The following is a 23,454-nucleotide window of genomic DNA, read 5'->3' as shown; positions in this document are numbered from 1 at the left end:
TCATGTGTGTCTGTGTGTTTGTCGCAAAACTTGGTGCTGGATAACTTTCATTAAGAAAAATATGCATCACCAACTAGTCCTGCAACATGCTTTTTGCTTAGCAAGGTAATGCAGTAACTTTTGGTGCTTCACAATCAAATGCAGTTTACCGAATTATAAAAAAGCTAACAAATATACATGTTTAACCATAGTGACAACGAAATTCAAGCACTTGAATAAAAAAGGACACTGCAGGATTTATCTTGTTCAATGTTTCGGATACTCGTCCACCCATATTACTATTGGTGATGCACAACATTAATGAGAACTAGCAATCAAGTAAAGGAAAGCGTAGGGGATGTTATTTGTAATAAATGTAATATAAATTAAAGTGGATGGAAATTGGTAGAGCATCGGACGCTTTATTCGAAGGTTGCAGGTTCAGTCCCTGCTGGTGGCAAGTTATGTTTTCGTCCACTTTAATTTCTTCTCATTTATACCACAATTACTACAAATAACATCCCCTATATATCCTTGGCTTGACTGTCTGTTGGATCTCATTAATGTTGTGTCTAAAAAAGAAAAACGAGCCCTTAAAATTCCCCTTCTTTCGTTTATTGGTGATGCAGAAGGTTCAAAAAGCCTTATTCCTCAATGCATATATGGTACCCCTGTCACATGGACAAACTTAAGTGTGCGTTAAGCAAGTGCATTGGGAGTCACTTTGGTAGCGTGCTGCAAGACGAGAATGGGAAGGGTACTTTGGAAATGAGTGATGATGATGGTCAGCAGTACTACGTATGTTTGCTGCAATGCAGTGCCTCGAAACACAGGGGACCAGGAAAAGGGGGAGACAACCTGCACATACTGGGTGCATTAACAAAAGAGTTTATTCTTTGAATGCACGGCATAAGTACTGGTTGTGCAAGAATAAGCAGGGGATGGAAAAAATTCAGAGCCCTTCTGCTGCTGGGAAGGTGGAAGCCAGCGAAAGCTGTGATTATAGTGGATCTGGTGTATCGAATATTAGTATAGTGAATTTACATATTATCATTATTGACTGTACTGATCGAATAATGAGACACACACTCAAAGATCCCGGTGCTTGTCTTATGCACGACGCATATTATCTCAACGGTGGTCTCAATATGAAATTGTGTAGTACACAAGAAACCTCATTGTTTCAAAAGTAAAAAAATGGTAAGACATTCATTTCTTATGCAAGTGGTCTTGTCCTTGAGGCAAAATCGTCCACGTCATTCTGCCATGTCGGCGAAAACATCCACCTCTGTGTTTACTGCTCTATCACATCAATTTTTTTGACGAGAGAACGCTGGATTAGCCTAGTTAATCGGCTCGCCGAAAATTGTCGTTCAACGCATCTTTTGTCCATGAACAGGATCGACCAGAACGTAGCCATATACACCTTCACTGCAACATACAAAAACAACATTAACCCCTTGTAGTCCCTTGTTGGCCCCTGCCCGACACTGCAACACAGCCGCAGCGGTCCATGGTCGGGCACTGCTGGACAAGTTCTTTTGTGGTTGATTTATGTGCGCGTTTTCTTGCTACATTATTGCCATCTGTGAAAGAGTAAGCAAACTTCTTATAATTGAGTCTCTTACTTTCGGATCAGAATGGACGAGAGGTGGGAAAAGGCTTCAAACCGCAAAGGGTCAAGCGGTGACGCCTACCACGTGTGCAAAACAGGTCAGTCGCATCCCTCGTCAACGAGAGAGGCAGACAAGCTCTCCCAGCTTCCAGAACCTGCGAGTTGACTCTCGCAAATGCATTACTAGCTGCCCTGAAAAGAGCACAAGTTAAATCCACTCAGCATCGCCACAGAACCCCCTGCACTGCACAATGACGAGCTTTGTGAACTGACGCCACTGCCGTCACATAGGCTTCACGCTGCTCTTGGACTAACGAAGAGCGGATGGCAGTGTGCGATGGTTTCGTTAAATCCAAAGTGGAATGTGAAATCGCTTCTCTATTTCGTGAAGTTGCGTATGTTGTCGGGGGAAAAACTGAGATTGTGTCGTGTTTGTTCTGTATGATAACAGAACCCTAAACACACTTTACGCACCCCATCCTACCTCCACCACTCTTGCGATTTGCAGAAGCTCGTTAAAATCAATTTTAAAACTAGGGTGGGCGAATATTCGATATTACGCCACGAAACGCAGATCCTCCACGTAGCTAACGGCGAGCGTTATATACATACCCTTTACCGCTGGACGGACTCAAGAGACGGCAGGCGATAATAAGCGTTTCCTCATTACCAGCGAGATGGCGCTAGCAGCACGACGGGCGCATTTAAAAGTCGTCGTCGAGCTCACTCGCTTCTTATATTTGCGCAGCGAGAACATTGCCCTTCCGTTGTCTGCTCGCGCGGTTTTCTCGCGGTGAGGGTAAGAGGAATGTTTCATGCTTTCACCGTGATGTCCGCGCTCATGTTACCGAGCGTACGAAAGTCACTCGAGCTGAAGGGACGCCGCTAACGAACAAACAGAAGATGAGCGCGAACTATCAAGTGTCACAGCTCGACAGTTGAAGCACGCTAGTTTCCTTCGCTGCTTCAGCCGCTTTTGCAACAGGAACGCTGTTCAAACTGAGAGTATCCATTGGCGAGCCTCACTTCGTATAGCATTAATTTCTTGCTATCGTTTCGAATAGTGTTTGCTATTTGATTCGATTCGCACTGGAATTTTACTATTCGAACTTCCCAAAAACAAATACAGTCAACGTCCAATTGAAAGTGACCCCTTCAGATTTTCAATATGCTTCACCTCATTGCACTCTCGTATTGCGGCGAAGCTGCCTTTCAAGCTCTCTTACGGTCGAAGTTAGCCAAGAGACAGCCAACATCCGATTGAAAATGGTCCCTAGATTTTCAATGTGCTTCACCTGATTACACTCTCGTATTGCGGCAAAGCTGCCTTTCAAGCTCCGTTGCGGTCGAACTTAGCCAAGATACATCGTCCGAATAAAAGTGACCTCTTCAGATTTTCAATATGCTTCACCTCATCACACCGCGGTATTGCGGTAAAGCTGCCTTTCAAGCTCCGCTACGGTCGCCACTGTATTAACTCAAGAAAACGCTGGTTCCAACTTGGAGATGAAAGATGTGGCAGAGGTGGGGGCTCAATTAATGCTGTTTTGGAACTGAAATTTCGGCAGGAAGTCCGAAAATTCGGAAGCCGAAGCTTTTTAGCATCCAAAATTTCAGTCGTTCTTATATGTCGACGTCTACAAGGTAGATTTGGAACTCCGTACTTGAAGGGAGCACACCCTTTTCCGCCACATCAGTTGGGCTTCCACAGAAGTTGGAAGAGGAGGAGAGGCTGAGGAAATGGCATCTTTGCCTATCACGTGTGAAGTGTTGTCGGCAACACTTTGGTTGCACCAAATCATGTACATAAATACAATTTGGCCTCTACATTGCTTCATTCTTGATAAGACAACTATGAAATACCACTCCGCCAGCACTTCATCAACCTAGCGAAAAGAAACATTTTCATGTTGCTATCTCATAAGAATATGCTTAGGAATCCTCTCTAACTTTTTTTCTGCAATTACACTTCGAAGTATTCGAAAAATATTCTAGAAATATTCGAGAAATACTCGAAAAATATTCGATTCGATTCGCACTCACACTCCAATATTCGAATTTGCTTCACACCCAAAATTTCGCTATTCGCACAGCTCTAGTTAAAACGATAACAAAAAAAAATGCAGAGCCCTTCCACGACTGTGAAGATGGAAACCAGGAAAGCCTGTGGCTGCACATTCTGTGGCAGTGGCTTCACGTCGCCTCCCGCCCGTTCCCACTTCTGTGTGCGTTGGCACTCCTTCAATTCCTGCTCTCCTTCCTCCAAGCGAATGACACACGTCTGTCCCAGAGCGAGTCCAAAGGGCAACTTCTGATAATAGCACTAGCCCGATCTCTACGTCATGAGACAAAGGGGCGCAACAATTGGTGGGAAGTGCCAACTTTAAGTATCACAACACTGGTGAAAGAGGCATTGGCGGCGGCAAGGGGCACCGAAAAATTGTTGTTCTACACGTCATTTTGTCCGCGGACGCAATCCGCCAGAACCTAGCCATATGCAGCTCCACTGCAAGCACGACATATATGTTCACAGTTGCATCAGTCGCAGAAGGGATTGTCTGACACTCCAATGAGGAAGGAACATGTTTTTTGAAAGGGACCACTATGGTGCAGCACAGTAAAGTTGAGTCCCAGCGAGAAAGACGTGATGAGATCTGCAGCAATGGGTCTGTTCATCGATGGGTCCAGTCTACGGAGGCATTTCAAGATAGACCTGTTCCTCCCCGAAGTTTTTGTGTTGGTGTGACCAGGAAAATGGGCCTCGCGCCATCTGTCCTTGACAGGGGTATTGGAACACGCCTCGGTTCCCTTGTGGGCTGAGCAGGTGGCATCCTCAGCGAGACTGTTACTAACGATGCCACAATTGCCATTGTATCCCACCACTGTAACCTCAGAGTGGCTTGCATGTATCTGTAATTTCAGCTGGGCCAGTTCGTATGAATCCATTGTTAGTACAGCGTTAAATGAGTACACAAACACACAGGAAAGGCAACGGCTTGTTTGCGTCCTTACCTTTCTTCTGCGTTAGCGTCTCTGTTTCGCGCTGTACTTACAATGCATTTTCAGCTTGACGTTGTTGGCGAGGATCTTGCTGCAGTAGGTGCAGCCATGTGCACCTTGCGCTGGTGTTTCTTTACCCTGGCGAGCTGAGTGAAAGACTGGTGGCACTGACTGCACTGGTACAGCCGCTTGCCCGTGTGTGTCGGCAGATGGTTCTGCAGGTTCACCTTCTGGGAGTACGTCTTGTCGCAGTAGGGGCAGGCGTGCTTGCGCGCATCTTCCGAGTGCGCCAACTTCTTGTGTCGGCGCAGGTTTGATGAGCCGTAGAAGCGCTGGCTGCACTCACTGCACTCAAACGGCTTCTCCGCAGCGTGCGTTCGCATGTGTGCCTTGAGTCCATCAGCCCGGCGGAATGCTTTCTGGCAGATGTCACAGGCGAATGGGCACTCGCCCGTGTGGGTCCACTCGTGCCTGGTTATGTTGGTCCTGGGTGTGGGTGGGGAGAGACGTGTAAAAGCTCATTAGCGTTTCTGCCAACCTGTGACCTTTATTTCGTAAAGATTCGCTTAAACTGGACTACATTTTAACCCACTTACATTGGATTTATAATTTATATTGAACGATTTAGCACCGCCATCAGCTAAGGTCTTACTGCAGCCCGATCTGGCTACCTTACATGTTTGTTGTCAGTCGACTAGTTGCACGAAGTATTCAGGCAGATAATTCTCGCATCGTTTGTCATCAGATCTTCACCTTATCAAAAGGTCATTAAGGAACAAGTTACCGACATGCAACCGTTCCGTACGTCACCAAGCTCTGCTCACTGGAGTCAACATGACATTTTCCTACGCTCAAGCCTGCAAATGGCCTCTCAAGCATTCATTCGTGTTGGTGTGTTTTGTCATCCTCATTAGCCTCACTACGACGACCCCTTCCCAGGTGTCAAGGTTTTAAAACAATACTTTACCATGTTGCAAATGGGAGTGAGGACACAGTTGCTTTTGAGAGAATTGAATCTGCCCCCACTGTCAGCCTTTCGACCTATACCACTTAAGAACCAACCACAGTCACTTGAGTCCGAATGAACCCATCTGTGGCATGCCTTTCTTCTTCAGCACAGCACTGATCAGCCAAGTGAGCTTGTGTCAAGAAGGCTAATTAGAAGAGGAAAAGCTTGTAACGAAAGGGGGGACAAGCCATGATGTCTCTCACAACCCCCGAAATAATGTAGTGGAGTCCTCAGCATTGTTTTGTAGCCCACACCATCTTGGAATTAATTGGGGAAAGTTACCAAAACTGAAAATGCGGTTTTCAGAAAATTGATTTCTTGGCTGCTTCTCACACTGCAAAAACTTAATTTCCCCTTGCCATAATGCATAAGCTTGATAGAACAGGAGGACAATTCTGAACTGCAGAAGTTTAACTAATTAAAGATGGCTGAATTAACAGTGTGTTAGTGTGGCAGTAAGTAGTAAAAACCGACTCACTTATTGTAACTGGTGTAGGGCAGTAAGAGCACTGGTGCTTGCCTTCCCGTTTCTCTTTGTGCGAGGTCTGGGAATGCTGATCCAGATGTGCAGCCGTTGGGAACGTGTCTCCACATACGTCGCAGTAGAACACACCGCACTGGGTGGTGGCGGGGTTCTCGCCTGGAGCAAACAAACAACATTGCAACGCTAATGCAAAACCTTGCAATGGCCACTTCCGAAACTTGTGCTATGTCATAATGCCTGTTTGATTTGCGTGCACCACTCTGAACCGGTTCACAGCAGTGCATCAGAAGTTTAGAAATTGTGCAGTTTGAGTTCAGCAGTGTGGGTACAACACGAAACTAAAGATGAATGGCTAGCCAGCCAACGGTGTGAAGGCCTTATAAGTTGTCTGCATAATGTGCATAAGGCTGGCCGTTGTGAGAAGCACTTCATTGCTTCATTTTCATTTTTGCATCCGTCCACTACGAAGTTTTTTTTTGTTTTTTTTTTCTGACTCTACCAGCAAGGTCTGCGGTTAAACTTGCTGGACACAAGGGCCTTTGCAAGCATGCACCAGAAGATTGTCACAAAACTAACTGTGCTATGGGGAGTGATCGCAGAAACTGCCTTGTCAGGGTTGACAAAGCACTGCTATTTAAAGACTGCTTTCGCTATTCATTTTGTCTGTCCGCTTGACAAGGAAATCATCTCTTGCCAAGGAGCGAATCAAACCGTAGTGACAACATTGACATCGAGAAGACAGAGCATCCAGTGTCGCAAGGGCACTCTTGACTGCGATCAGATTGGGTCAGAGTTGATTGCAGTTTCAAACTAATCCGGATCGATTTTAGCCAATGCATCGGTTTGGCACGGAGACTGCGATATCTTCGTCGGGACTGGGGGACTGTGTAGCATAAGCTGACCCACATCGAGTGGCTTCCACTGGCGTCACCAAAATCGCCATGTTGGTGCACTGCATGGTAGGACGCAAGGTTTGTGATGTTGCGTTGAGGTTATCATTATGTCACTTGCAGGCTCTTTTGTTATTGACACACAGAGGCCAATAACATTGTGGCCACAACCAGTGGCCCCCCTCCTGAAGTTTTTTTGCCATGGCATACAGAGCACAAAATGACATTCGACCACATCAGCCTTTCCGACCCCCACTTATGATCAAGGATATGCCACCCCTCACCCCCCTCCCAAAAAAAATTTCTGCCTACGCCCCCTGCGCATCGTTATGAAACAGGTTAACTGCAATGTAATTACGCTGCCTTGGGGAAAGTTACCAAAACTGATAAATGGGTGGATACCTCCACATTCAATCAGAACAAGGCTTCGTCGCTTCCTTATTAGCTTCCCCACAGCATGTTCATTGTTCTTCTTCTTTACCGAATCTCGCTTTATAACTACGCGTTCTAAGGCAACCCGACCTCGCTTCAAACAGTACGTGCAAGCTATACGGGCACTTTTGATCGTGATCAGGGCCGATCGGGATTAGGCTCGATACGGATCAGGTGCTGCCACACGATTCCTTTTAATCGCGATCAGACCTGATCGGATTCAAGACGATCGCAATATGTGCATCGCTATCTGGCTCCCAGATCGCTACTTAAACGCACAGCGGCAAGCTCGGTCTGGGCCGTGTACCAGCAATCATTGTTGATCGCGATCAAAAAATCCGGTCCAGATTGGCCCTGATCGCATCAGAAGTGCCCGCGTGACACCAATATAATCTGGATCGCTCCTAATCGCGGTCAACAGTGGCCACACGAGAAGGGGAATGGATAAAAAGTTCGTTTCTTTGTTGATATTGGTCAATGTGTTGTTCATGTGGTTCATAGCACAGTGCGCGGAACATCGGATGCGAATGTTAAACATGTGACGCGGCGGGCCACAAAATGTAGAATAACTCACCGTCATCTTCTTTGCCGTCTCTGTCACCATTTGTTGCCTCATCCATGGCAGTGTTTCCTTATTTTGTATCTCCGCAGCGCAGTCGGTGCTTGCCGTGCCGCCGTGCTTGCCCGCCACTCAAAGCCTCACCTTCCCTAACTCAAATTTTAAAATTCCCTAGATGTCATGTGCTGTCTCTGGCCTAGGGGCCCCAGGTCGCCGTCGCAGACGCCTCCTCTCTTCTCGCCGCGGCATTGGCCTAGCATTGGCGGTGAGTGTTGACATGTGCAGGCGGCACAACAAATATATTTGTTGTGCATAGCGCGATGCCGGCGACGTGTGCCGCTTATGGACTTCCCGAGGCGTGCCCGGCAGCAACATTCATTTCTTTCCGCTTCCCATCGGTGAAACGCGATCGTCAGCGCCGTGAAGCGTGGATCAGAGCTGTGAGGCGACAGAATGAAGACGGCAGTCCGTGGCAGCTTTCGGAACATATAAGACTGTGCGAAAAACACTTCGTTAAAGGTATGTGTGCTAATTATATGTTATAATAGGTGTTTTACGTGGAGAGCATGTCACGTTTCCTGCAGGGCGCGGAACAAGAGTGCCCTTTTGTGTCCGTCTCGTCGCACAGCAGCTCAGTAGCGAGGAAGCTCGCGCTACGGCTTTTCTTTCTACGATGGGAGTGTCTAGCGTTACGTCTAGACGTAACGGTACGAGCCGTTGCGGTTACGTCTGGACGTAAGAATAACGAGTCTTAAAAGTTACGTCCAGCGTGGCAATACAAATACAGCCCGTTAGACCTACCGAACCGATTGGCTTCAGTGGCGCAGCGGCTAGCGTGTCGTGCTCGGAACTGCGAGGACGTTGGTTCGAACCTCGGTGCTGGTGCTTTTTTTTTTTTTTTTTTTTTTTTTCTCGGGTGTTGCTGAAGTTTGTTGCCAGAGAAGCGCGACGCGGCTCTTGGGTTACGTACGCCTCCGCCTGCCCCGAAGGGGCAGGCTGCGCGGGCTAAACAGCGCGTGGCCGCGACAGCGGCCAGTAGCGCGTGACCGTGACCCTGCCAACCGGCCATTGAGCGTTAGCGAAATGGCCGCACTCGCGAAGCGAGGGCGAAGCCACGATTAGGTTGCCGCGCCCGAAGGGCGCAGAGGGCCTTCACTGAGCGACAGGAAAATAATGTACTCACGTTTGTGGAAAGCCACATCAGCCACATGACTAGGGGTGCTATGGCGGAACGATTCTATTCTTTATTCCAATGCTTTTCGTGCTTTTCGCGCTTGGCCAGTGGCCAGAACGACGGTCCGTCCGCGTTATCAACGCGATCAGCCAGCCGCGAGTGGTGGATGATAAGAATAGCATAGAATATGGCATTGGAATCGCGATTGCACCCCAGAGTCCCTAGATTTTCCCTGCTCTTCAACAGGGAAAAATCTAGGGACTTTAGTCTGGACGTAACGATAGCGGTGACTACAGTTACGTCTGGACGTAACCCTAGCAACAGCCACGGTAGCCAGAAAGGGAGTGTCTAGCTCTAGACGTAACGGTAGGAGCCGTTGCAGTTACGTCTGGACGTAAGAACACAAATACAGCCCCTACCAAATGACTTACCGAACCGATGGGCTCTAGTGGCGCAGCGGCTAACGTGTCGTGCTCCGAACTGCGAGGACGTTGGTTCGAACCTCGCTGCTGATTTTTTTTTTTTTTTTTTTTTTTGTCGCAGAAGGTGTTGCAGAAGTCTGTTGCCAGAGAAGCGCGACGCGGCTCGTGGGTTACGTGCGCCGACGCCTGCCCGCAGGCGCGCGGGCTAAACAGCGCGTGGCCGCGACAGCGGCCAGTAGCGCGTGACGGAGACCCTGCCAACCAGACATTGAGCGTTAGCGAAATGGCCGCACTCGCGAAGCCACGATTAGTTTTCCGCGCCCGCAGGGCGCAGAGGGCCTTCACTGAGCAACAGGAAAATAATGTACTCACGTTCGTGGAAAACCACATCTGGACTAAAGTCCCTAGATGTTTCCCTGCTCTGCAACAGGGAAAAATCTAGGGACTTTAATCTGGACGTAACGATAGCGGTGACTACACTTATGTCTGGACGTAACCCTAGCCACAGCCTTCTACGATATCTTTTCTGCATTTGTTTTGAAATGACGACAACAGCAAAGTGTTGCCAAGTGCCCTTTGGTTCGCTTCGGTGTCAACATATAATTACGCTGTTGTTTACATTGGTGTCTTCAGAAAAGTCGCTGTAAACCTCTGCTAGAGCATAATGAATGCAGTTTCGTTGCCCGTCATTCATCAACGTTTAGCGGTTCGTTTCTGTCGTCAAAGCACATTCGTTGTTCAGCGAAAAAGAAAGAAAAAATCCACGTATCCTGACTGTTGACGTGCCTGCCACGCACCGATTCATAAATCTTGCAGCGTTTTGCTTATGTTAGCGAAGTTTCAACGTGCGTGCTTTTTTCTAGTTAATCACCGTAGTGCGATGTTCACGGATTTTGCAGGTTCGCCGTCCAACTCGCCCAGGCACCCCGATTTCGTGCCATCACTGTTTGTCTACACCGATGTGTTTAAGAAAAAGGACGCCTTTCAGCGCTTCTCACGCATGGCAGCGCGAACAAGACAACGCGATAAACACCGACCTGGTACGTTTTCTGGAAGCGAACGCAGCATGGACCATCGAGTGTGCGCTTGCATAAGAAAACACCAGCTTTTGTACACAGTCTACTTATCTTTATCTACCCTCTGTCACTGCATTAGTAGCTGTCAAATATGTCAAAGGAATCTTGTTGTTTATGTGTACTTTTTGGGACAAGAGTTCAGACTGCATGAGGTGAACACTCCATTTTTTATCGTCATATTGTACTTCTAAACACTTTCAGGTATAAATATCTCGTTTAAACTGTACGGTGTTTGAAGTAGTGCCAGCGTTTATTTCCGTCGCAAATTTTTTGCTTCACTGATTTGCTTCTTTCACAACTTAAGCTGTTTCAGTAACGCCAGTCAAACCAAAACAAGACCCTGGGGCAGCTGACCCTGGGGCAGCTCTTCAGGATGTGCGCCTTGAAATGCTAGACTACAACACTTTTATGCAAGTATTCCAGTGCAGTTACACCTACCAAATTGTTTCCTCAGGTGAAGAAAATTCTGTGGAGGTGGAACAGTCAGATAACTGCTATTCTGAGACCACAGGTGAGAATTTTGTAAGCTTAGTCCCCCTAAAATGCGACATGACCTGCTATAGTCAGTGGCAGGTGCATACCTTGGGCTGTTTGTGCATGTGGTACAAGCCTACGGCACATTTCCTATTGCTGGATGACAGACTCAACTCTATCACTTAAAACAGAAATCTGAGCTCGTTGGAAACACTCATTTTTTTGTTGGTGGAGTGCTTACAAAGGTGAGGAAGAAGTTTAAGTAATGAACAGAACATGATCAACTTGCAACTATATTTTTATTTGGAAAAACATAATTGTTTACATAGGTACACACAACAAAATTAGCCAAAAGAAACAGCGAGACATGACGACAAAAAAGCATTGCAACCGAACACTGGCACAGACTGAGACAAAAAAGCGACACCTGTGTAAGCCTACCCCAAGTGATGTCGAGCCTAAGTACCTCAGCAGCATGTATATCTGCGAGTCAGTACATGCTGTGCGCATTTATTACATGTTGTCTCCCTCATTTGGTGGCAGTGCAGTGGAAGAAAGCTGTTTGTAACACAATAACACAAATTTACTCGCACTAGAACAAACTACTGCAGCTTGCATGGTAGACAGAAGGCTGGAACCTTGCGTGATGCCTGGGAAGCTTACTGCCACTACTGAGATAGGGTTGCATGACAACTTTCAGCAGGAGTTGTTTTTCAAAGTTGTCGTCATTCGTTCTTACCCGTATCCTCGTTAAAGGCCAGCTGCTACACTGAATGCTCTTGCAGAGCATGTGCTGGAGGGATGAGCGGTGTTATAACGTAGGAACACCATGCGCACCAGCTAGTAGTTGCACAGTGCTTCAATGCTAGTGTCTATGTCCATTATGAAGCCCCACCCCCCCATCTAACAGGACAGGAGGTACCCACAGAGTGGTCGCATATTTTTCTGGATTACAACTGCCATAGAAGACTGGTTACAACTTGATTTTGAAAAAAAAAAACAGTAAGTGATTACCAGTAATCAACTACAAGAAAATGCAACCAAGTTACCCAGGACATTACAATTTCAAAAATGTAGTAGACTATATTTCAAGATCACAAGAAGATGTAACTGATTACAAGTAATCGATTACTGGTAATGCGTTATGTACAAGTCTCCTGTCTAGCCACCTACGTCTGGCATTTCATCTATGCTGTTTTTATATCTTTTTTTGTTATTCACTTTCACTCTCCAATGTGTATATAATTCTCATTGGTAATAAAGACATTAAAGGGACTGTCTACCGTCCTTCATCGCTTTTCTGTTTTGTACCGCAATCGAAAGCATACAGTCTGATGTGTCCAGCCTTGCAACGGTTTCTCTGGAAAGTGAGCAGAAATTTTTAAAACAGAATTTTTCTATCTGCGTTCGGTCTTCTTCCATTAGTGTGAAACATGCCCACAACACTGGTTGGCGGACGCGATGACGATTGTACTGCCGGTAAAAATTAAAACCGAAAGCACATGCGATTTCTGTAGGATTACTTTATTTTCGCTAAACACTAATGTAATGAATGTAACAGCCATTTTCAGCGCGCTAGTGGTTAAATGAAGCCTTATTATACGATTACAGTACACTTGTTTTGCTGTAATCACAGTCTATGCGTTTATTTTAGCACTGCTTCCGCAATCCAAGCCAAGTTGATTCATCAAAAAGAGACGATAAATGCACGCCTTCACGGCACAACACATGTGAGACATCCTAACAACAATACAGCGGCACGGGTACGACCAGCACGGAGGACCGCATGGCATAGCGCATGGGTTGAAGCAGACGAAATCGAAGGCGGCGCTGCAAGGAGCGCCACTGGGCACCTTTTCGGACGCGTGAGAAAAAAAAGCGAAAAAATTGCTCTCTGATGCAACCGAAAGCTACCTCAAGTGCGTAAAATACAATTTCAAGTTATACATGTGAGTTTTTATGCAAAATGAGTCTACCTGCGAGGAATTCTAGTCCTACCAGTAGATTGAACCTCATCGCCGTTGGGTGACGCTAGCGGTCATTCTTTCACTATTTTCAACATCAAATTAAAAATATAATTCCTTTTTAATGGGACAAAAGCATGCTCGTTGCCGCCGATATGACGAACGATCTTCTCATTTGCACCACAATCAGAAAAATTTTTTCCGAGCGGTAGACGGTCCGTTTAAGTTTGAAAGCTAGTTGTTGACATGTGTGCTCTGCGATTCGTCATGCGAAAACATGGTGTCACATTTTTAATAATGTTCAAGGTACTACGTACATCTTTTGATGCCTCATGCGTTTTTGCATGTTGCAAAAGCAGGCAGCCAGGAGAGACCTCTGTCAACTTCTCAAAGAGCTTTGCCGGGTCAGATGGCAACAGTCCCGGTGTTGGATCATACTGCCGCTTTCTCGTCCGGCTCCACTCAAAAATAATTTCAGAAAGTGGCACATTTCCTTCTAGCTTCTTGGCTGAAAAGACAGAAGAATAAACTTGTTTCTTTCAGTGACGCACTGCATCAATAAATCTGTCTGTCTTTCCAGAAACAACAAGTTCAGAAAGACCACAGAACATGCAGAAAGCTTCATCCAAGGGATGTCAGGTATGATGACTATCTCATGCATGAAACCTTTGCATGAGTATCCATTATCATGTCTGACAAGATTGCCTTGGCCCTTTACAAGACCTTTGCCCATCTGGTAAACACTCGCTGGCAAAATTTTTGACAATTCGAATTTATCCAATAAACACCAATTTTAACAGCCAACAGGACCCTGTTCCGCTCTTTATCAAAAGGGCATGTTCTAAGTGTTCATTGATACATTGGCCGGCTTCGCCAATATAAACTTTAGCTCACATCGCCAGTATCTCATAGACCACACCCATCACACATTTAACGAAGGGCTTGTCGTGCATGGAGCAAAACATGTCAATGTACAACGCACGTAGGGCCCCCGGGAGCACGAGACGACATCTTGATATACGGTCCCCTGGCTGCACTGGGGCGCGCCAGACAACATCGAATATGCGAACCTCATAAAGTATGCTTCCATCTATTACAACAAGCTTTAAGGTTGTAAGACCCACAAACGTAGGCGTTTTGTATTCAAGTATTTGTGTTTTTGTGCATATGTGTTTGGTGTTAAAACCTTCCAGGCAATTGAAATATCATTAGTGTGTTCCGATGTTTTTGTGTTCAGATATCATTTCAGCTAGGTTATTGAACTATTGAGAATATACTGCAAAACTAAACTGAATTTCGGAGAATTGGGGATTTACAAAAGATAAACTCTAGAAAACATGGAGCCCTGGTTATATTATAGTCGATTTCAGCCTAAGAAAAAATGTCGGCTCTGCACGCGGCCATCGCTATCCCTCCCTCAGATAATTTGCATAAATGCTCTGTGTACTAGCACTTACTCATTTTCATAACGCCAAGCACTTCTCGAGTGTTACAAATAATCGACTCCCATACAGACACTGTCGTTCACGTTCGTTAAGAAACGAAAGACTGATGCGTCCGTTTGGGAACAAAAATAACTGTTTAATTAGAACACGAAAAACGCGGCGCGAGTACACAATGAGTTGAATGCTTCTTCTCGGCACGGAGGGCGATTTGCGACTGGCCCGTCACCGCGTCGTCTTCGTCCTCCCTTCTCTCCCGGTGGTCACAGCGCTGTCCGGTGCCCTCGTTCTCTTCACCCGCAGCTGCCCGGCGGTGTCAGGTTACAGCCAGGGGGGCGCGTTCCGAGCTCGCCCGAGAGGCCGTAAAAGGGACCTTTTTCTCCGGGCTGGGGACCGTATCCAAACATTCTGCCCTCTTCTGCCTCTTCTCGGAATTTCGTTTTCAACAGACACAGGTTTGTGTAACTAGGGATGGGCGAATAGTAAATTTGAGGTTTGAAGCGAATAGTGATTTGGCCGAATAATTTCGAATCAAATAGTTCGAATAGTACCCATCACATATTATTAAGAAAAATGAACATTTTCGTCATGACCCTTGCACCATATTTTTAAGAATTGGAACTAGGTATGAGTGAATGTCACTATTTTGTTTCGAAATGAAGTGGAAGAAACCTTGAATAGTGTCAAAATTTGTAGCAGTATGGTTCAAGTTATGAGTGGTACAACACGGTACAATTTAAAAGTTACTGTACTTAGCGCATATAAGTTCACAGAACACGCTTTTAAACGTAAAAAAAATATGTACACCTAACCTTGAAGTGTGGCTTCGCGGCAGTGCAGATTTCTCCTGGATGGGTGGTTTCACGGTACAGCAACCCGACGCTGCAGTGAAACCACCTTTACAGGGGATTATGTGCGGTCAAACATATATTCGTTCATTTCGAAGACTTCGAGCTTTCGAATAATCTAAATTCGTATCGAAGCGAATTTGAATACTTTAATATTTGTTCTAATATTCGAAACGCCCGAATATTCGCCCATCCCTACTTTTAACTCTTAATGTGCCTAAAAGTATTTGCATTAGCCGGAAAAAAACACTTAAGGTTCGACCAGAAACCGGCTAGTACAACTGTCTTTCACAGGTGAAGGACAAGGAATCCTTGGTGGGTGGAGCTTACATTCTATATGTGGGTGTACTGTGCAATCGACAATAGGTGTGTGCAGATATTTGAGACATGCAAATATAAAACTCAGTGCGGCCCTTTTTGATTTGGCCTTTAAATCCCATCACCGCTATTCGCTCGTAAACTAATGTTTCACAGCGAAAGCTGTTATCACATCACAACAGCATGGGGTAGCTGTTCGCCGCCACCTCCGGCATCCATAACCACTATCGCGCGAAATAAGAAAAAATGAAATAAAAAATATCCAGGAACGGTTGGGATTTGAACCAGGACCCTCTGTGTGAACGGCGGGTATTCTACCACAGAGCCACACTGGTGCTTGAAACTCCTTTGCAAAAAGACACTATACAGGTGTCATGTCGGGCAAGGAATCCCGTTAACATGTGTAATATAGTGTAGCAGCAGAGTAAAATAACAACCAGGCATCACACAGTGCTAATTGCACAACAAGTGTGTGGTTTAAAGCTTCCCACCCACTGCAAAGTGCTCAACCATAATTCTTCATTGTCATCAGCCACATGCAGCATCAACAAAGTGCACATAATGCCTTACGTATGTGTAGCGGCTACCTCACTTATCCACAGAAAGACGAATAATGGCATAGTGGTGCTTCCCTAGTTCACAAAAAATTATTTGTGGCGTAGTGGATACCTTGCATGTGTACTTGTATTAGCTTCCCCAAGAGAGTTTAGAAAGGCTGCTCTTCTACCTTTTGCTGTGACTGTGCTGCGCGCTCCGAGCAGGCCTGGCATTTTTTGTACTAGCTTACGAATGTTTCAAAATGCAACCTTTGAGGCAAAGTACATAGACATGAGTCACAGTGAAACTATCGGATGCACATGTCGTCTGCTTAGGTGCTGTTTGAAGGCCAATAACTGAGAACAGAAGGCCGCTAGCTAGAAAACCGTACCATTATCAGGCCAGCAGCTTTGCAAATGTTCATTCAGATTAGTTCAGTTAGCCTTTAATGCATCATTTGAGCTCGAAAATTGATCCTTTTGAAATTATTTGAGTTTTCCCCGTTGCATGTGTCCAGACGAGCCTACCAATGACCTGCACTCAAGAAACCCAGACACAGGAAGTTGTTGAGAAGTCCGGGACTGAGCTTCCAGAGGCGCCCTCGAATTGCAGGACGCGTAAGTGCGGTTTGTTTCAGCGAATGTTCGCCTGGCACTTGTGACATTGGGAGAACAAAGAACAGGTTTAGACGCTTGGCGCCCAAAAACTGTCTGTAGAGATGGCCCTAGAGCAGGGGTTCTCAACATACGTGAAAGTAAAAGGTTGCGCAAAAAAAAAAAAAACATGTTCACAGGGAAGGGTATGGGGACAAGCGCCTATGTAGACCTTTCTACTTAGTTGCGGAAAGGTCTACATAGGTGAAATGTTGCATAAATGACAGAGCGAGGGAGCGTCTGCTAAAGGTGAAGGAAAAGGAAAAAAAAAGTAATTTAGCCGGGCATTGTAATGCACGCACGTGTGATCCTCGACTGTATGAGTTTAAGAATAAGTGGTAATATGATTGCACGGTTGGTACTTCAAGTTTTTGTTATAACACGGAAGGCAACTACTTGTGTTAGTTATCCTTCCATCAGCCTGCACAGTGAAAAGAAGGTGCTTCTGTCCGCAGCAGTGGCGTAGCAATAACAGCACTCGGCTGCTGGCTCGAAGGTCGCGGGTTCAATCCCGGCCGCAGCGGTCGTAATTCGATGGAGGCGAAATGCTAGAGGCACGTGTATTGTGCGATGTCAGTGCACGTTAAAGAGCACCAGATGGTCGAAATTTCCGGAGCCCTCCACTACGGCGTCTCTCATAATCATATCTTGGTTTTTGGGACGTAAACCACCGGATATTGTTGTTAGATGGTGTTTCTGGCTGCGCCTGTGTTGTTAGCACCTTATTCTTGGTTTATGCGCATGTGACCTTGGTGTAACATATTTTTATTTATTGAGTGGTTCCACCCATGAATAAACAATGTGAGTTTGCGCTTGTCCCCATACCCTTCAATACAAACGTGTCCTTCTACGCGCAACCTTTTACTTTCTAGTATATTCAACACACTAGGCCAACAACGAGGTCTAGTTGGTGTTCTCAAATTGGTTTCCGTGGAACCCTGGAGTTTTGCAAAATGTGTTTTGGAGTTTTGCGAGTGGTCAGAACAAATGCATACCTGCCAACTCTCCCGATTCGACCAGAAGACTCTTGATTTGTGACCAGTCTTCCCGATTGGATGGGCGCGGCCATAAACCTCCCTATAAACAGCCCTAACCCCACCTGAAGTGGAACTAACCAAGGACAGCTGTTCTAAAGATTTGCTTGCCTTGAGGAACCCCAAGTGCTTTCTGAGAGTACGTTCCCTCTACCCACTGATGTAAAGGAAGGGGAAGGCCGCTGTGTTTGTGTGTGGCCTTGGTTATTTACAGTTAGGCATGTCATCTTTATCTCTATGATGAGCTTTAGATAACATCATACTGCAGCACACGCCAGTCAGCTTTGTCATTGTGCACTGATATGCGGCGAAGTGCAGTTAGTCTGGGAAGGGGATACTGGATTTCACGGGCCATAGCACATACTGCCCTGCGCGTATGTAATAACAGCACATGCGCACTGTGGTTATGAGCGCTGGTATGAATGCAGGCATCTGAAAACATTACTGCAATTCTTCAGAGCCGTATATGATGTTGCAGCGGCCATGAGAAGCAAAAAAAAAAAATAGACGCATGTGTGTGAGTTTTCTTTTTGTTGCGAATAAGAGATTCTGTGTTAGTTGTAAGTTCCGTTGCACAGGTTTTGAAGCATCGTGTGCAACTGAAAAGACCTCTTGCATGAGTAGCCCAATTTTGTCCACTGCAGGTGACTGTGGTATGACCACAGATCTGACATTCTACTGCAAGGAGTGTGGTGGCACATTTGTGACAGCTATGCGACTGTATAGTCATCAGCGTGCCTCGCACCAAAATGCCTCACTCAAAAAGGATGGTAGGCTCATTTACAAGTGCTCCTACTGCTCCTATTCCAACTACAACAAGTGAGACAGTGTTTCGTTTCCCTATGTTGTGAAAGAAGTGACAGTCAAACCCATGTGTATTGAATTGTTTGCTATGTCGAACATTCCTGGCATCCCCTTCGTAATCCCATGCAAGATTATAGTATTGTACCACACGTACAGACTCTGAGACGGGGTCCGGTAAAAATAATATATCAATCTGATCGGTAAATAACATTGAAATTCTTCAAAATAGTTTCCTCAGGCATCAGTACACAGTTTTCAACACCATTCCCACACTTCAAAGGCTCCCTGAAAATCTGCTGCCGTGACCTCTACTAGAGAATGAGACAGCCTGTGGGATGGCAGGCACTCCGTCGAAACGTTGACCTTACAGGCTTCTCTGGAGTATTGGGACCATGAATAAGTCTTCTGGGCTTAGGTCAGGGCTGATGCAGACCTGATGTTCCTCCTGTTCTCAAAGCTCAAGAGGAATGTGAAAGGTCATCATTTCGACGGTGTTCCCACCATCCAACGGGCTGTCTCATTCTCTGGTAGAGGCCGTGGCAGCTGGCTTTCAGAGAGCCTTTGCAGTGTGGGAATCGTTTGGTATTGAGGGTATTGTTGATTGTTGCTATTGTGTATTGATGCCTGAGGAAACTATATTGAAGAATTTAAATATGTACCGATTGGATCTTTAAATTTCTTTTACCCGACCCAGTCTCAATACTTCATGAACAGACCCTGTATATCGAAATTCTTTTATTGAATAACCTCTGCATTTTTTAGACTTAGTATTAAATGTCCATTAGATCGGGTACTAAATATGAAAGGAATGTGCCAAGGGCATTTTGCAACTCACAAACAGTGACTGGGTGCCGTCTTTCCATGACGGCTGTGGACGTCAATTGTAAATAAGTTTCCATTCTGTTAAGGCAGAGTTTGCTCACCCTCTTGTTACTACCTATATCCAAGAGTGAATATGCTTGATTTCCACTTTGTTTGGTAGTTTTGATATCACTTCTACACTAATTTTCTACCTACATTGAACAACAAGTGTGCATTAGGACTGCACGAATGCTTACTTATGAATCATCACTGTGTTTTGGCATTGTTTCCTGCTCGTTGTTTTAATTTGAAGCATGGGATAATTTAGTTGAGCTTGACGGTTCTGTCACATTCAGTCACAGGAGGTGAACTGTACAATATTCTTCTATGCTTCTGCTGTATATATCTTTTTGCCACATAAGTGCATGAATAGCAGTATAGAAAATGCGTATGTATGCTACAGTGGGAACAAACAAAATTTGCCATACTTCCTGCCTCGAACGTTATTCTCATTTCATAATGGGCCCGGGCAGTCTTACAAATTTTTAACGGTAGAGCTGTTTAAACGGAAGTAAATTCCTGGGGATACGTCGTCCCCCCCACTTTTTAGCCCAGCTGCAAGAGTCAAGCCTGACGAGAGGGAGGGCATGGGCAAAGCTAAATGGATGAGAGGGACGCTTAATGTAGCGAGTTGAGCCTGATGGAGAAAGGGTAGCAATGTGGAGAGGGTGAAGCTCAGTAGAGAGGAGGAGAGCAAAGGCAAAGCTGTGGTGCGAGCAGAGCACGTGGTGTGGAGAGGAGAGAGCAGGGGTGTAATGGGCAGTGCCGGTGAAAGGAGACGACCAATACAGTAGAACCCCGCTGTTACGTTCCTCACTGCTGCGTTTTCCCGGCTGTTACGTCGTTTTCCGCCGGTCCCGGCATAGCTCCCATAGGATACAATGTATTGGGAACCCCGCTGTTACGTCGTAACTGTCGGACCGTTCCCGTATGATACGTCGCGAAGTGCGCTCGGAGCCGACCGAGTGACTACCAAAGAGAGCGGCCATGGTGCATTTTCACGCAGCTTGGCCTCGTTTGACCGTAATATTAGCCGCATGAGAGGCGCAAGTAACAGAATCTTTCAATTGATGCAAACAAAAGCATGGCCTTCGAGATTCAAATTGCAAAGATGGCGTCTATGACGTAACTGCGCGCGAAAGCAAGGCCTTCGAGATTGGCATTTACTATTGACAAAAGCATAGCCTTTGAGATTTGCATTGCACAAACATGGCGTGTATGACGTAATTGCTTGCGAAAGCAAGGCCTTCGAGATTGGCATTCACTTCTGTTATGGCGTTGGCGTAGACTCATCATCATCGTTATTTGTCGGAGAACGGGAGGAGTTCGAGCTGGTTGGAGCTCGCATGGTCGTGCGTGCGGTTCGCGGTCGGACTCGCCGCGCTGGTCGTGATTGCGTGTGCTTAGTTCTTTCATGCCTACAGCTGTTGGTGTTAAAAAAATCACACACGTTGATTACGCTTCTGTGGATGAGGCCGTCCTTAGCTCCGCGTTTCTATCCATCGACTAGATCGCGGCTGAGCGCGCCAATTTTCGTGCTGCTCGTAAGAATTGAAATAAAATTCTGTACCACTAAATATTTTGCCGTTTTTCCTGTTTTTCGTCTCTTACGTTTCCCGTCTCTTACGTTTATTTCCTACGGCCCCTTCAAAAACGTATCAGCGGGGTTCTACTGTAGTAGCACGTGCTTGAGTACTGGTGAGAGAGGCGGGAGGGCACACCGAGTGTTGGCGAAAGCGGAGGGAAGGAGCGCTGGTGCGACCAGCTCCTCTGTTTAGTCAGCCTTGACGATCTGAAGTCAGTTGAAGATGCACATAATGTGTTACAATCTGATGCACTAACAATCTCTCTCACATCTCTCCACACTCACACGCAGGGCTTGTCACGCAGCGCACGAACAGATCCACGGGGTCAAGCACGCGTATTGCAAGTTGTGCGCCAAGCGCTTCAGCAGCATCGAAGACTTCGAGACGCACAAACGCATCATACACGCAGAGGAAAGGGCTTTCAAGTGCGATGAGTGTGGTCAACGCTTCAAGTATTTGAGCAGCCTCAGGCGCCACGAGAAGTCACATTCGGCGGATGCCGTAAGGCATGCCTGTCCATTGTGTCAAAAAAAGTCTCGCGATCGGAATCAACTCAAGCGTCACATGCGGAGGCATACAGGCGAGCGGCCCTTTCAGTGCAGCCATTGCAACCAGAGCTTCACCCGGCTGAGTGGTTTCAGGAAGCACGAACGCACAAAGCATGCACCCTAGCACCCATGCGACTGACTGCACTGTGACTGGGCCTCATCAACAACTTCAAAGTGTAGGAGCGCCTCTGTGTGGTCTACTTTGGGCTTATAATGGCTGCTGATGACAAGGAAGAGAAACCATCAATGCAGACGCAGAAGTTGGGGTGAAGAAGCTTGGATATGCAAACTAGACAATGCATAGTGACAAGGCCTCGTCAAGAACTTGAAGGTATAGGAACGCATCTGTGGTCTCCACTTTTGGGCCTAAAATGACTGCCAATGACAAGGAAGAGAGAAATCAGCGATGTAGACGTTGAAGTCAGAGTGAAAAGGCTAGGATATGTGCACTAGATGACATATATCCTAGGCCAGACGCACATCCTAGTTGTGATTAGACGATGGATAGTGGGCAATGTTTCTCATTGATATTGCGGTACGGCAGAATGACACAGAGGACCCAGTCGAAGTGCATTGCGCGACCATCACGAGCTTGTGCACTGGAAGCATTCACTAGCACATTCATGAGAGCTTGACCAGCATCTTCGTTTTGTGTGTCCGCGAGTTCTGAAGACCGGTACGCTTGCAACCATGGTGCTCACAGGTGCAAACGACACCTTAGGGGCAGCTCCTGTCCCACAGAATCCCAAGCTGGCAAAAATGGCTGAACCAGCAACAGACAAAATGGCACACCTGTGTCGTTTAGGTATATTGTGTTTGTGCACTGCATGCAAAATGGCAGCTAAATGTGTGACAGTTTACAAGTGTCCCATTGCAAATAATAAAGACAATGGCAACAGACTGATGCTCGTGTGACATATCGCACCAAACTTGCAATTCCAAAGCAAAAACATATGACAATGCTTCTAAAAGACGGCAGGATTACGAATGCTTTTAGCTAAAGAAGTAACTGCAGAGATTGTGTTTATTTTCAGAACTACTTTCTTTAAGCACCTCAATGTAATTTCCATGACAGAGTGTACATAAAGGTAGAAGGTATTGAAAAAATTGTATTGTGCAAAAATAGAGTGCAGCCCCATTTCAATTCCTTACGTAGTACACACCTGGCATTCTTCGCAAGTGTAGGAAAACGGGAATGCCAATGTATTTGTATTAAGGAGGGAATTTTTGAAGAAGCACTTATATCTTCGGAAATAAGCTTCACCATCTACGGAAATAATAAACATATCCCAGTGGGAACTCCTCAAGGTATGCAGGTGGTGGGCTGGTGTAGGGAATAGAATAGCCTAGCCAAAAAATGTATAGTTGACGTCTTACAGGCCTTGAACTTGGGTGAGGCACTCCAGTAAGCGAGAAAAAAATTGGCCGCGTATATGTGTGCTTCGCTGCAAGTGTCGTCAAAAGACGATAGTCTTCTGCAGGCCGTACTATATGAGTCCTCCTCTTCTATGTTGAATCGCCGCATCTGGCTGGCTGGCATTGATAAAATAGAGGCGCTGCGTGAGATATGGACGCCATCTGACAGTGGCGTCGGAAGACATGAGCTTGTGCAGAACCCAGGGCCACTGCCAGGTGGCAGCACCATATTGTCTGCAGCGGGCTTTTTCATTCATAGCGTCGCATTATCAGCGCAGCCTAAGAAACACTAGGTTCTTTAGAATTACGTATCTATGTATTTTCTAGTA

At 46.1% G+C, this 23,454-nt stretch overlaps 1 protein-coding gene across 1 annotated transcript; it reads left to right on the top strand.

The window, feature by feature from the left end:
* Positions 1–8,244: 8,244 nt before the first annotated feature.
* On the top strand, positions 8,245–22,818 carry LOC119402260 (zinc finger protein 267). The gene is made up of 7 exons (XM_049418561.1): positions 8,245–8,487; positions 10,464–10,604; positions 10,945–11,151; positions 13,659–13,717; positions 16,741–16,840; positions 18,555–18,729; positions 21,452–22,818. Exons 1-7 carry the CDS (start codon positions 8,289–8,291, stop codon positions 21,831–21,833), a joined length of 1,263 nt encoding a protein of 420 aa, XP_049274518.1. The 5' UTR covers positions 8,245–8,288; the 3' UTR covers positions 21,834–22,818.
* The last annotated feature ends 636 nt before the right edge of the window (positions 22,819–23,454 follow it).

The sequence above is a fragment of the Rhipicephalus sanguineus genome, chromosome 8 (genome assembly GCF_013339695.2).
Source record: "Rhipicephalus sanguineus isolate Rsan-2018 chromosome 8, BIME_Rsan_1.4, whole genome shotgun sequence".
NCBI classification, from domain to species: domain Eukaryota; kingdom Metazoa; phylum Arthropoda; class Arachnida; order Ixodida; family Ixodidae; genus Rhipicephalus; species Rhipicephalus sanguineus.
Note: the sequence above shows the minus strand (reverse complement) of the source record. Positions and strands in the feature narration are given on the sequence as shown.